This window comes from Eutrigla gurnardus (genome assembly GCF_963514095.1).
Source record: "Eutrigla gurnardus genome assembly, chromosome: 12".
Taxonomy (NCBI): Eukaryota; Metazoa; Chordata; class Actinopteri; order Perciformes; family Triglidae; genus Eutrigla; species Eutrigla gurnardus.
In genome coordinates this window covers 18,920,208-18,933,019 of record NC_139926.1, presented here as the reverse complement: position 1 = coordinate 18,933,019, position 12,812 = coordinate 18,920,208, and the positions used below count along the sequence as shown (strand labels likewise).

Below are 12,812 nucleotides of genomic sequence, written 5' to 3'. Positions count from 1 at the left end.
ACTTTGTACATATTATTCTTGAGAGAGCATGTAACATTTAAACTCCATAGTGTTTCTACAAGCACGCAAACTCAAATCGTTAGCATGTAAATCTTAAACATCGGAGCACAAGTCATCGTTAACGTGTGTGTGTGTGTGTGTGTGTGTGTGTGTGTGTGTGGCTGGTATCTGTGATTATTCATATCATTCAGAGGAGTGATTAAATATTCCTTATACCCTCAGAGCAGCAGAACAAATGAACCACGGCTACGTTCTAACAGGAGCTGACAGATCTTTTAAATAATGTTTATTTATCATCGGTAACATTTACCAGCCTCCGTACGATCCCTCTGGCATGTGACTTCCACTGAAGCCCGGCAGCGTCTCCTCGCTTGACATTTCCTCTCTACTTTGTAAAAACTTTGCAAAACTTTGTGGTGTTCGTCGGTGTTTTCCTCCTCTTCGGTTTGCTCGTCAGAAATGAAGAAGAGAAGAGAAGGAGAGAGGGTGAACTGAAGGAAGGAGATACAGTTGAGATATTGTACACAAGGTTCTAAAGCAGGAGAAAGGAAGGAGCAAAGTGAGGGGGGAGTGTAACATGTTCCTTGTTTTATAATCCAGATGTGGAGATCCTCTTCGTGCTCCCAAAGTTTGAATTACCACATATGTTTTATGGCATATTAAAAGAGAGATGTTTCACAAATAACTCATGGAAATGTAAGCGCAAATGTATAAATTAATATATAATATATGAACATATTCATCTAGCATCTGCATGGAGATACATTATTCACCGCTTTCTCTGTTCCCCAGCATCCAAGCTATATCATTATACTTCAATTAATACAAAGTCTTACTCTTTCCATTGCAAAACCAAAACGCCACACACTCTCTCCGCGCAAAAAATCTTACTTTCAAGGAATGTCAGCCCTACTTGGGGTCAAAGGGATAATTTTGCAAGTTAAACCAGTATAAAAGCACAGCAGCGAGCACCGGAGGAGGACACACGTGAAGCCCGTCGGTGAAGAAAAGGGACTGTAACCTTACTCTGCTAACTTTAATCTGAAACTTCAAGCAAGACGAGGATTGTTTGGCGTCAAAGCTGCAAAAGAAATCTGCAGGTAAAACATTTCAGCCTGCGTCTGAAACCGACTATTTGTTTCTGCTGGAGTTTGTTTTTCTCTCCTCTTTTATTGTGTTTTTTTTTTGCTGTTTTAATTTGACATTCATTGTCTGTTTTGTTTGAATACCTGAGAATACTACAATGTACAGTTACATTCATCAGGGTTTTCAAGGATTGTGCTTCAACTACAGACAGAACACTGTTTTATTTTGTAGTTTTAGCATTTCGATTGTTTCCAGACTTCACTCTTCCCCCGTTTTACTGCAGTGCAGGCGACATTACCTCGACCCACAGAAAGATTTCCTTTCTTGTCAGTGTTGTTGCGTGTTTGTGTCTAAATCTCAGCAGAAGAAAAGTGTAACTTTAGCAAGACATCACCTACGTTCACATCCAGCCGACACGACACCCATGTCTGTACAGATGTAGCTCAAGTGTTAATAACAGGCCCGCGCTGGCTGTAATCTCAATACATAATACATCATTTTCATAAATGTTACTCTAATGAAGTGAGGTTGCATACGAAGTAAATCTTATGAATACACATGAAGAGCGAAACAAAGAGAATAGAAATCATTTGAATGGCTGCATTAGAATTTTATATTTTTTCCCATTAAATATGGTAAACAGCGTTTGTGCTTGTTTATTTTGTTGAATTCATTTGTGCGTGCTGACATGCTTAAGACTCACAGATATGACAGTGCCCTCTTGTAAAAAGGCATTAATAAACATGTGTAACATTAAAACAGACTGAGCGATCGTGGTTCAGCAGAATGGAACAACAATTTGATTGGACCGTCGAGACGCACTGAACGGAAAAAATCAAAGAAGAAGTAGTAGTAGTAGTAGTAGTAGTAGTAGTAGTAGTAGTAGTAGTAGACCAGAGCCAGGATTTATACTTTATTTGCAGTAACTTAAAATTTAAAAAAGCCACATTGGTTTCTGGTCAGATTGTTAATTTTCTGTGCTTTAAGTTAATTAATTCTGTTGAAGATAAAAGTTTTTTGTGCATATTTATATTTTTTTGTGCACATTTATATATGTATGAATTATCCTGTGTAATATTTTAATTGTGTATCGCAGATTTATGATAAATAATGATTTACTGTAATATGGTCCAACTATCTTTGCAGGTTTATAAAGCTTGCTTTTTTTTGTTAACACTGTAGCAAATGTGTAAATGAAAAGGTTTACGATTGAGTTTAAGTTGTAGAACACATTATATTGAGAGGTGTTTCTAATAGTACAACACCAGCACTAACTATGACATCAATGCTTAAACATATAATTGAATTAACACCTTATGATCGTGTCAAAAAAAATCAACTGAATCATAAAGGTAGATTTTACAGTTGCATTGAATGTAATATAGTGTGCAGGATACCTAATAAAATAGAGTTAAATTAAATAATAAAATTGAAAACATACAAAAAAGCAAAAATCATAGCAAAAGTTGAGAAAAATACTAGATTTAGGAGTATGTGATGTGACATATCAGCAATAACATCTTATATCTCACTTTATGAAATCATTGTGGGGCCTGAGTGACTGTTTAGATGAGGATAGACAGGAACGGCACAGAAACACCGAGCGGGCTTTGAAACCCTGATGCCTGCCTCTCCAACGCCCCGCGTTACAACACTGCATAAGAAATCATATGCCAGAGAGTAGATTTGAATATTCATGACCGAATCCATCGGCTGTTTGTACTGTGGCATTAATTAATTGCTCGAGGGGAAGCCGTGCCCAAACAAAGCAATCCCAAGGAAAGAATTCAAAAGTGAGAAAAAAATTGTAACTGGTGGATGCTAACGCAGTGTGGATCTTTCAAACAGCGTGGGATGTGCACGTGCCGAAAGTTTTTACTTATTTATTAACACTCAAACTAATAATTTAATTATTTAAGTGATAATTCTATGAAGCGAAATTATCTCTTATTCAAGATAACCTAGTCTCGAACGAAATCTCTCTTTGTTTTGGATTGTGAATATATATTGTATACGTGTGTGTGTGTGTGTGTGTGTGTGTGTGTGTGTGTGTGTGTGTGTGTGTGTGTGTGTGTGTGTGTGTGCCATTTAAAACATTTGAATATTCAAGAGTTAGGATGGTTGGAGGGTCCCAATCATCTCCTACACGGTTGCTCTGGCAGTTATAAAAGGGCTGCTGAGAGGAGTTTCACTGTGAAAGACATTAGCATGCCTTTGAAACAAGAGACCTTGAGTACGAACAAGAGCTATCCATACACACTTTGGAATGTCATTTATATGCACAAACTGAGGTGTGAGGCCAGAGGACGTTAGAGGGGCAGAAAGGATCCACTCAGTACAGGTGTAGCTTTCATTGGCCGACTATGTAATACCTGTTTTTGTACCGTCGGGGCCTCTTTACACATCAGTGGGTTCCTCTGAACTTACAGACTTCATTACGACCGAGGAGATAATATATGAGGTGTATGGATAATTGGATGCTCCGCTTTGTGCTTCCTTACATTCACAAAATATGTTTCCTCATCAAAAGGTATTCCGGTCTAATGTTTCGAGCCGAGCGGCGGTAAAAGTGTTGATTTTTGTTTTGTTTGATGACCCGAGTTACTTTTTTATGCCACTGCCACCGGTGACCTATGTGCTCGACTCTCTGAATTATGCATGGTGATTATACGACGTAGTCCTCTGAATTGTAAATTCTCACAATTATACAGCCCATTGTCTATTCATTATTTCAAAACGAATGGGAAATTATGTAAAACTATCTCTAAAGAGGAAAGCAGCGTGTAATATGACTTGCCATATTGTTCATGCAATTCAAATACTTTGCTTTTTTCCGAGAGTTGAAAGTAATCAGATTTGGATGAAATCTGACTTGCATGTCATGTGGGATTACGATACATTCGGAAGATAAACTATGATAACTGCACTACGCGCCATGAGGTGAGAGCACTCAGGCAAAGAGTGTTTTCCAATTAACTTGAACTTCCCTCAAGGTTAAATATACAAGTGTTGACTGAGAGCAGAACTTATCTCCGTCTCTGGTCCAGACGACGGGAGGACTTCAACATCTCCTTCCCTGATCCATTCACACAAGCAGCATATATATATATATATATATATATATATGTATGTACACAGTTCACATGCTGTGTATTTTCACATAGAAGCTACTATCGTCATATTTTATTCTATGTTTTATAAAAAGCCAAAATATGTCTCAAACTCATTCCAGCACACATGAGCTAGAAACGTACGTAGCTACACTCGACCTCAGTTGTGCAACAAAAGCCTCAAAACGTAAGATGCATTCGCTCTCAGGGCCCCGACTCTGCTCCCTCAGTGACTTCCTCTAAATCTCAACTACAAACTGCTTTCTATGAAGTTGTTTGGCTGTATTTTGTGGTCTTTTTGCATCCTGTCACGTCTCTCCGTGTGTTATGCTTATTGTTGGATGTTTGACTGATGTGTGTGCAGTTTGACTTCGAGCGTTGGTTATAGTTTGGAAGCCGGTCGTGGTTGAATATGTTTGAATATGTAACTTGTGCAACAGGGAAACTGGAACCGTCACTTCAAATGCACAGTTAGAAGAAAGGACATTCCAGGGATACCGCGTGTCCAGCAGCTCAACTTTTAAAATGAACAATATTTACATATTCATAGTTTCTGGGTTTTCCGATGAGGGAGGGAGAATGTGGTGGTTTACTTTTTTACACAGACAAGAACACAAATGGCCAAATGCTGTAAATCATTTAGATTACAACAGGACTATGAAGTTTTATGGGGTTTTTTTTTTACTATATTTGGAACCAAAAGCGTTGTCTGTTATGAATGTACGTCTTTGTTGATCACTGGCAACGGTTTCATGTTGCTAATACGGTTTAAACTGAAGCAATTCTGTCACTTTCATACAGTTTTCCATCTGTGTAAAATAAAGATACAGCAAAAGTAAACAGAATCATAAAATACAAAGGTACTGAAACTGAAACAAAGTATTTACTAAATGTGTGTTGCTGTGTTAAAAGTACTAAATACTAATACTAAAGTATACCAAATATAGCAAATTATGCAATGTAATATAGCAATTGAAATATATATATATATATATATATATATATATATATATATATATATATATATATATATATATATATAGGGTCCAATATAAGTTGGAATAATTTGCAAATGTCTTGTCTTTATATATAGCGCCAAACAAATGTATTTATATGATGCATTTAAATAGGAATAAACAGAGGATTCTGTCTGAAAACAAAATATTCCAACTTTATGGGCAGCTATGCTTTATTGTGTTAACTTACTTACGTTATTGTCTGTTTTATTATATTCCTTTTATCATAACATTGATTGATGTCTGAACGGTCCTCTTTAGTTTATTCATAAAGGTGCAGAGATTTTAAGTTGGGTGTCTTGCCTTGCTTTGGTTGCATTATGAAGAGACCGCTGCTCTCCCCTCCTCCTCCTCCTCCTCCTCCTCCTCCTCCTCCTCCTGCACTTCTGGAAGTGTTACCCTCTCATCCTCTATCTCCCCTCATCCGCTATTCTCCTCCTCACCTCCTGCTGCACTCCATCCCTCTGCTGAGCACAGGTATTTGTTTAGGAATCTCTCAGTGGAAATTATACTCCATCTCGGGCGCTCCCTATCAACACACAATTATCATGGGCAATCATGCAGAACAGTGCTGAATTCAGCTGGGAGCCTGATGACATTACTGACTGCAAGGCCCCGGCTTCTTCTGGAGGTAGCCTGCACAACACCTGCATCAAACCTCTCTCTCCCTCTCCCTCCGTCACACACACTCTCACTCGGATACGGATTGAGAAATGATCAACTTTTTTTGTTATCTTATTGGGATTTCATTTAAAGCGGGACGTCCACCAGATAGGAAATCTCTCTCCTTTGGGAGACTTGGATTGGAAGGACCACTCTGACCTGACGCAGGACAAATCCTGTGATCTTATCTGACATTATTAGGATCTACCAACCTCTGTAGCTCAGTCTGGTGACCTGCAGTGGTTTGCCTGGGCGAAGCTTCTCGGCCTCTCGTGGAGTGTGGACATCCAGAATCTCCAGAATTCAGTGTGAATCCCCATCCTGAGTGTCTTTCTGTGAAGGCAAAGTCAATCTCACAAAGTAATCAATGCCTTACATTGTGTGACTCCCCCCTGAATACTGAGGCAAACGACAGATGAATTTCCTTATGTATGATAAGCATATTATAAAGCTGGAAAGGCTGAGACAGACACACGAGAGTCGGCGCAGGAGTCCATTCAGATCCTGATCAAATGCTCCATTCATGAGTGAAATTACCGTCCGTCTGTCAGCCAAGGTGTGAATTCTTTCATCTACAGATCCTTCCTCTGAACTTGTGATTAAATGCATAACGCCACATACACTCTCCACACAGACTCCAGATAAGCAAAATGGGATTTCCGCCTCTCGGTGTGTAGGCTGTGTGTGACTCAAGTGAGGCAGCAGTGCCCTCTTGTGGAATTTTTAGCGAGTGTTTGGTATTTTTCCAGAAAGTGTTGTGCAATAATGAATCTATTCCACATGTAAAAAGTGTCCTACTGATTGATCATTGCTGTCTGACAACGTATTTAAATTACACTAGTAATCAATTGGTTATATTTGCATCTTAAGAGCCTCTTCTAGATTTTGCTCATCGCATGAAGCCTGAACTCAGAAGCTCACATCCTTTTACAATTCTTGTTACTTTGACAAACATTATTCATTTTCAAAGCTTGGCTTCACCTTCATTTTATTGGCAAACATAAACAGAAAACAAAACAAACAGATATGATGCAATAAGTCAGAATCTCCCCACATACTTACTGACATCATAGACGAAACATAAAACAGTTAAATATAAATCGTGCTTCAAGCTGCATTTATAAACAAACTGTGCTGAACCAAGAAACGGCTCAAACAATAAAAAACAAACAAATAACCGCACAGTTTCAGGCTATGTACAGAAATAGTGAAACGAAGTTTCAGAAAAAAAGCAACAACAACAAAAACCAAATGATAATAATAAGCGTAATACATTCAGTTAAATGTGAATATTTTATCAAATTAAAGGATATGTTTAACTATATATTTTTTTCTTATTGTCAAAATAAGAACAAAACCAACAATGAATTGACCTACAAACAAAGCCGCGAATCAGAATGATAACAAATACAAAATCCACGCCTCCTCTCAGACCTGAGGGAAGGTGCCGGATTTTGAATGAAGGTGTGCTTCATCTTGCTGCGGCCTGCCTGCCCATCCATGTTAGGCCTGTGAGGTCTGTGAGCTTTGGGATGCCAAGGGGCGTGGCAAAGCAGCCATGTTTGATCTGGCAATAAGAGTGTATCGGCTGGGTGTTTCACCCTCACACTCTAAATGCTCTCTGCCGACGCCCAGTAGAGTCCCCAAACAGCAAAATAAGAAGAAAAGGGGAAAACAGTCAGGGGGCGGAGCCTCTGCTGATACAAACGACACCACTACAATTCCAGTGAGATTATTTTCATATCAGGCAATATATTGTTTGTGTTTTTTTTAGGAAAGTGATGCATATAATAGCTATAGTTCTTGCTTTGGAAAGGAAAAGCTACAAGCTTGATGAGCTTGGTGATGAATTTGGTTTTGGTCTTTTCACATTTTGTGAGCAATAACAAAATTATTTGAATATAATCATCCTTATCCTTTAAATTGAATGCTGAAAAGGCTGCGGCAACATGTTGTTTCCACAAACACTCCCATTACTGTACATACAGAATATAAAAAAGACCCTACCACCTTATAGGCTTATTCTCTTGAAACTCTTTCTGATAAACATCCGATTAATTTTGATCATCCATGTGTATTTATAGGCGGACTGTCAGGGATCAGGCCTGTTGAGAATAGCACAGAACTCTGTGTACGGTAACGTAGCTCAGTTGAAAGTACAGCTAAGGATAGAGGGATTGTGGTGCCTTTTCTGAGCACAATCCTGGAACAAAGTGTTCCAGCTCCAACGTGGGAGACCTGCTTTGACTTGGCAGACAAAATGGGGGAAATGTAAAAGGTCTGGTGGTAAAAAAAACAACAACAAAAAACAAAGAAAAACACCCATCCCAACATTCTCAAGCCGCCTCTCGTCCTCTATCTAACCTGCTGCTGGTCAAAGTCAGTTGTAATGAACTTGGATGGTTCGGCCAATGAGGAGGAAAAGAAGGCCCGCCAGGAGGCAGAAGAAGATGCCTATGGGGGCAAACATGAAGGACAGACCGTAGTGGAGGGACAGCTGGAAGTCCGGACACAGGGCAGAGCGCTGGTAGTCTATGTAGAGGTCCACCACATCCAAGACCTGCACCCACAGTACGTACATCACCACCACACACAGCAGGAACAGACCTGTGCAGAGGAGGAAGTAAAGAGATGATGGCTGGAGCTCAAACTACCTAAATATGTGGACGGAGTTGCTTTCCACCGCTGGATTTAACCATTTCAAACCCTCACCTGACACCAGGAAGAGGCCTCCGCCTGCTTTATACAAGCCGGCGCTGGTGAACGGAGCGGCGCAGATGATGAAGAACCCACCGAGCACTACAGCCGCCACACCGATGAGCATGAAGATGCTCCAGAAGCCTCTGTAGACTGGAGAACAGACATGTTAGTCAACCGTATCACTGAAGGATGCAAATCTACATGAACAGACACTTACTGATGGCCGAATCGTACTGTGTGGCATTGTGGGTCTGATGAGACACGGGGAATGGGAAGAGGTAAGCGTGCATGCACACTTTGGAGTGAGGCTGATTTGCTGGAGAGAGAAAGAATAAAGATACAATTAATGTTTTAATTACAAGTAAATAAACACAGTTGGCAGGTAAAGGGGAATCACTGTACTTTAAGACAAAAGGTTATGATTATTCTGTGCTTTTTCTCTCTTGTTTTGAATTCTTTCCCTCTCATCTCTGTTTGTTTCCACCATGTGAAATTCCCCAGAACCTCACAAGGTCCTTTTGGTGCCGGAGGCCGTTCCTGACAATGACTCACCATTCAAAGAAATCAGAAAATAGACGACGCACAATCACCTGACCGATGACCAGAATAACATCACATGGCGCACCCTTTCATCGGTCATGGGAGGATTTACTATTATGGCGTCATAAAAAGTTTTACACCTAGAAGAGCAGCTCATCAAAAATAGAATATTTATTCTGATGTGACTCGGTGGAAGCAGAATGGTATCCTGCACCTACTGGCTCACTGGCTCATCACTTTTTAGTTTTAATGATGAGAAAGTATTGGAAGAACGTGAGGCGTCACTTACTGAACCAGAGCTTCCACATCAGGTCGTCGTCACCTGCGTTGCCTCCAAACGAACACCTCCAGAAAAACCCTTCATGGTAGAGAGTGATGTCAGCATCCTCCTGCATCACCACGTCTCCACGCTGCTGAGTGAAAGATAGAATCATCATTTAGAGCTTAATATGTTCTGACTTTCCAAAGTCTGCAGAGGGTTGGTATACGCATAATTATGGGCGATGTAGTTAAAGCCGGAGAGCTGTCACACGATAACGAGAGGCAGGTGTACACTGTGTCGCCCCAGTGGCGCACAGCAGCTGCTGAGGTGAAAGGTCGAGCTGCGCGGGCACCTCTGACCTCATGCAGGCCCTGGGTGTTCCCATTCAGGACGCTGGTGGTCACTATCTTTTGCACGTGAGCAAAAATCCTAAATCGCTTTTGAGAAATGAAAGCAGGGAATGCATGCTGGAGTTTCATCAGACAAGGTTGATTTATTATTAGATTATTTCAATCTCAAGGGACTTCCTGGTTAAATAAATAGCATATGGGGAAATTACTTATGAAATAGTATACTTAAGGGCTGATAAAGAGACACAAAACCCAAAAAAGTTGAGAGCCAAAGCTACAGCATGCTTACAAACTGACTACGACAGAATTAAAATGTATTCTGTGCCATTGTCACACCTCATCCTCCCTCGTGACTGAGAATAAAACTTGATTAAACACATTTTTTTAAAAGCTACGTTGCATTACACTACTTGCTATCGTGTCTCGATTCCAGTTTCAGTGCCCACTATGAAAAGCTAGGTATGTTCTCGTCGGTGATATTTAATACAGCACCACACCACTGGGACTACTGGTATTTGTATCTCTATCACAGGCCACGTCTCAATCACTGCATAGCTGCACACACACTCCATTAATGAGTGTCTGGTTACGTGAAGAAGCCTCTCCACCCTGATCTCCATCTACTGACTGGAGCAACTGATCACAGTGTCACAGTTTGAAGATCATTTAAGTTTTAGTACATTGGTATAGAGAGCAATTTCACACCATTTAAAGCTTAAATACTGTATAAACCAACATAATTACTGGCCTTAGGACAGTTGATCTACTTTTAGTCCCTGGGGGTTACGAAATACAAATCCATGACAAGAAGTATTCAAGACACAGCAAAGACATAACAAGTGATAACAGATCTTCCTCCTTGACCTGCTGCTGTTTGGGGTCCAGCACACCCACCTCGAGGGTCACACCCGTAGGTGCAACGGATCCATTAGAGTTCCTGTGGCAACTCTCCGAGGCCAGCAGCCAGTAATCGGTTCCAAACGAGAGGAGGATGAACACTGCTGCCAGCGCCCCGAAGAGCCCTGCGAAAAACAACGCCACGCTGAGCTTCATGGTCCCGGATCGGCCAGACACTCAGCTCCTGGGTGCCCACACTCGGTCTGACTTTGCCCCCCCAGCTACAGTGAGCACACGGGACTCGCGGAGGCAGAAACAGTCGGCCCTTGTGTACAAGTACATCCACGGGTGTGTTCCGGCTGGTTTATGTCGTTACTGGATCTCCCCTCCTCTGCTGTCCCCCGTGTCTGTGTTATGGGAGGACAAGGTTGAGCACATGACTCCTCTGGAACCTGCTAGGGTCCTCAGTCAGCGCCCCCTCCCCACACCCTGGGCTATTTTGGGGGGTCTGACTGAAGGCGGCTGCTAACCACTCCTAACAACCCCACTGTGTGTGTGTGTTTGTGTGTGTGTGTGTGTGTGTGTGTGTGTGTGTGTGTGTGTGTGTGTGTGTGTGTGTGTGTGTGTGTGTGTGTGAGAAGCAGTTGTGTGAGTGTGAAGGGAGGAGATCAACGCAGAAATAACCGGTGGCAACTGGACTCCCACCGTCTGCACGGGAATGTCAGGGCAGGGTGAGACTGAAAGGACAGAAGAAGAGCAAAGTATCTCACTAAAGCCTGCCAAAAAGCTGCTGCTCGTAAACACACACACACACACACACACACACACACACACACACACACACACACACACACACACACACACACACAGTATCATTTCCTGTAAATGTGTGTGATGAAATAACTGTAAACACCTTCACTTAGTGTATCACACTCCAAGAACACTGATATTTATCAAAGGAAGCAGCTAAAATATTAATTATTGAAGTATTATATATATACACAGAAAAACATATTTAAGCAGTCATTCGGCCATGAAGCCATTGGTAATTTAGCAAGCTATGTATTTGGTCTTCCATCATTAACTGTATAAAAACAAACATACAGTTGGAGTTGAGGGGAAACGCTGGTTTATTAGCATCCAAGGGTCACATTTGACAATGAACCTACATATAGACGAAGCAAATTTACACACTGGTGAGACCCTCGGCCAGAAGTACTCCACCCACATCCACTGCTCTCACTGTCTGTGTGTGTGTGTGTGTGTGTGTGTGTGTGTGTGTGTGTGTGTGTGTGTGTGTGTGTGTGTGTGTGTGAGTGTGTGTGTGAGTGTGAGAGAGAGAGAGCAAGTTAGTTTGTAAATCCGGTAATTTTCACTTTATCTCTTACTCAGACTGATGACTGACTGGATGTTTGGCCTCAAAGATATACATGTGATTTTCAGCATTACAGTATAAATTATGAAGTAAAATTGCAATTTTATGTAGTTTATCATGAGTTTATCATGCAGTTCTCAAACACTGAATATCACTATAAATACATTAAACTACTTGTGGTAGTAAAGAACTATTACCCAATAAAAATGTTATACTGTAAACCTAAATGTGTACTTATGTACACCCTCCTTTAATCTTTGCAGTGTGCAGTTTATAATACGTTTGTTGTCCAGCAGGTGGTGTAAAAGTACCCAGTATCAGTTGGTCTAAATGAGCCAGCTGAAAACAAACTGAGATAAAATTACGACAGGAAAATGTTAATTTGTCTATGAATAATCAACATGTAAACGATACAAAGTATGATAGCGACTATTTAATTAATATATTATTTATGTATACATTCTCTGTCTAACTGATTTTCATTGTGCTATCCTGTATTTTATAATGACTGTTTTGTCAGTCATATATAAAATGTATTATTATAACTTTTTATACCAAGCAAAAAAAGAGCACATTTTTGGAAAATCTGTTCATTTTATTTGAAAAGGGAATTATAATAAAATAAATGTAAAAATGTACAGATATTGCATACAGTCATGTTTTGTTTTTTTTGTTTTGTAAAGAATAAATCGTTGGCATTTATTGTTCCATTTGATTAATAAATACAAAGAAGACCTTTTGGATGAAGAATAAATAAATAAAAAATGGATGGATGGATGGAATAATAATAATAATAATAATAATAATAATAATAATAATAATAATAATAATAATAATAATAATAATAATAAATATCGGATAAATAATGCTCCA

The 12,812-nt window shown here is 40.2% G+C and overlaps 1 protein-coding gene across 2 annotated transcripts; it reads right to left on the bottom strand.

The window, feature by feature from the left end:
• Positions 1 to 7,911: 7,911 nt before the first annotated feature.
• Positions 7,912 to 11,067, bottom strand: tmem182a (transmembrane protein 182a). Of its 2 annotated transcripts, none has more exons than XM_084022698.1 (5): positions 10,622 to 11,067; positions 9,405 to 9,528; positions 8,793 to 8,891; positions 8,588 to 8,725; positions 7,912 to 8,482 (listed from the first exon to the last, which is right to left on the bottom strand). In XM_084022698.1, the coding sequence occupies exons 1-5, from the start codon at positions 10,778 to 10,780 to the stop codon at positions 8,256 to 8,258; spliced, it is 747 nt and encodes a 248-aa protein (XP_083878824.1). In that variant the 5' UTR covers positions 10,781 to 11,067; the 3' UTR covers positions 7,912 to 8,255. The 2 variants fall into 2 exon arrangements, with proteins under 2 accessions (XP_083878824.1, XP_083878825.1); XM_084022699.1 differs by having other exon boundaries at positions 9,405 to 9,525; positions 10,622 to 11,065.
• Positions 11,068 to 12,812: the final 1,745 nt, after the last annotated feature.

What these genes read in the sequence shown, in the direction of transcription:
- tmem182a (XM_084022698.1), bottom strand. Translation starts at nt 10,780, where the DNA reads ATGAAGCTCAGCGTGGCGTTGTTTTTCGCAGGGCTCTTCGGGGCGCTG. An exon ending in ACAGTACGATTCGGCCATCA is followed by an intron (nt 8,726 to 8,792) that starts GTAAGTGTCTGT and finishes TCTGTTCTCCAG; the next exon opens with TCTACAGAGGCTTCTGGAGC. An exon ending in AGGCCTCTTCCTGGTGTCAG is followed by an intron (nt 8,483 to 8,587) that starts GTGAGGGTTTGA and finishes TCCTCTGCACAG; the next exon opens with GTCTGTTCCTGCTGTGTGTG.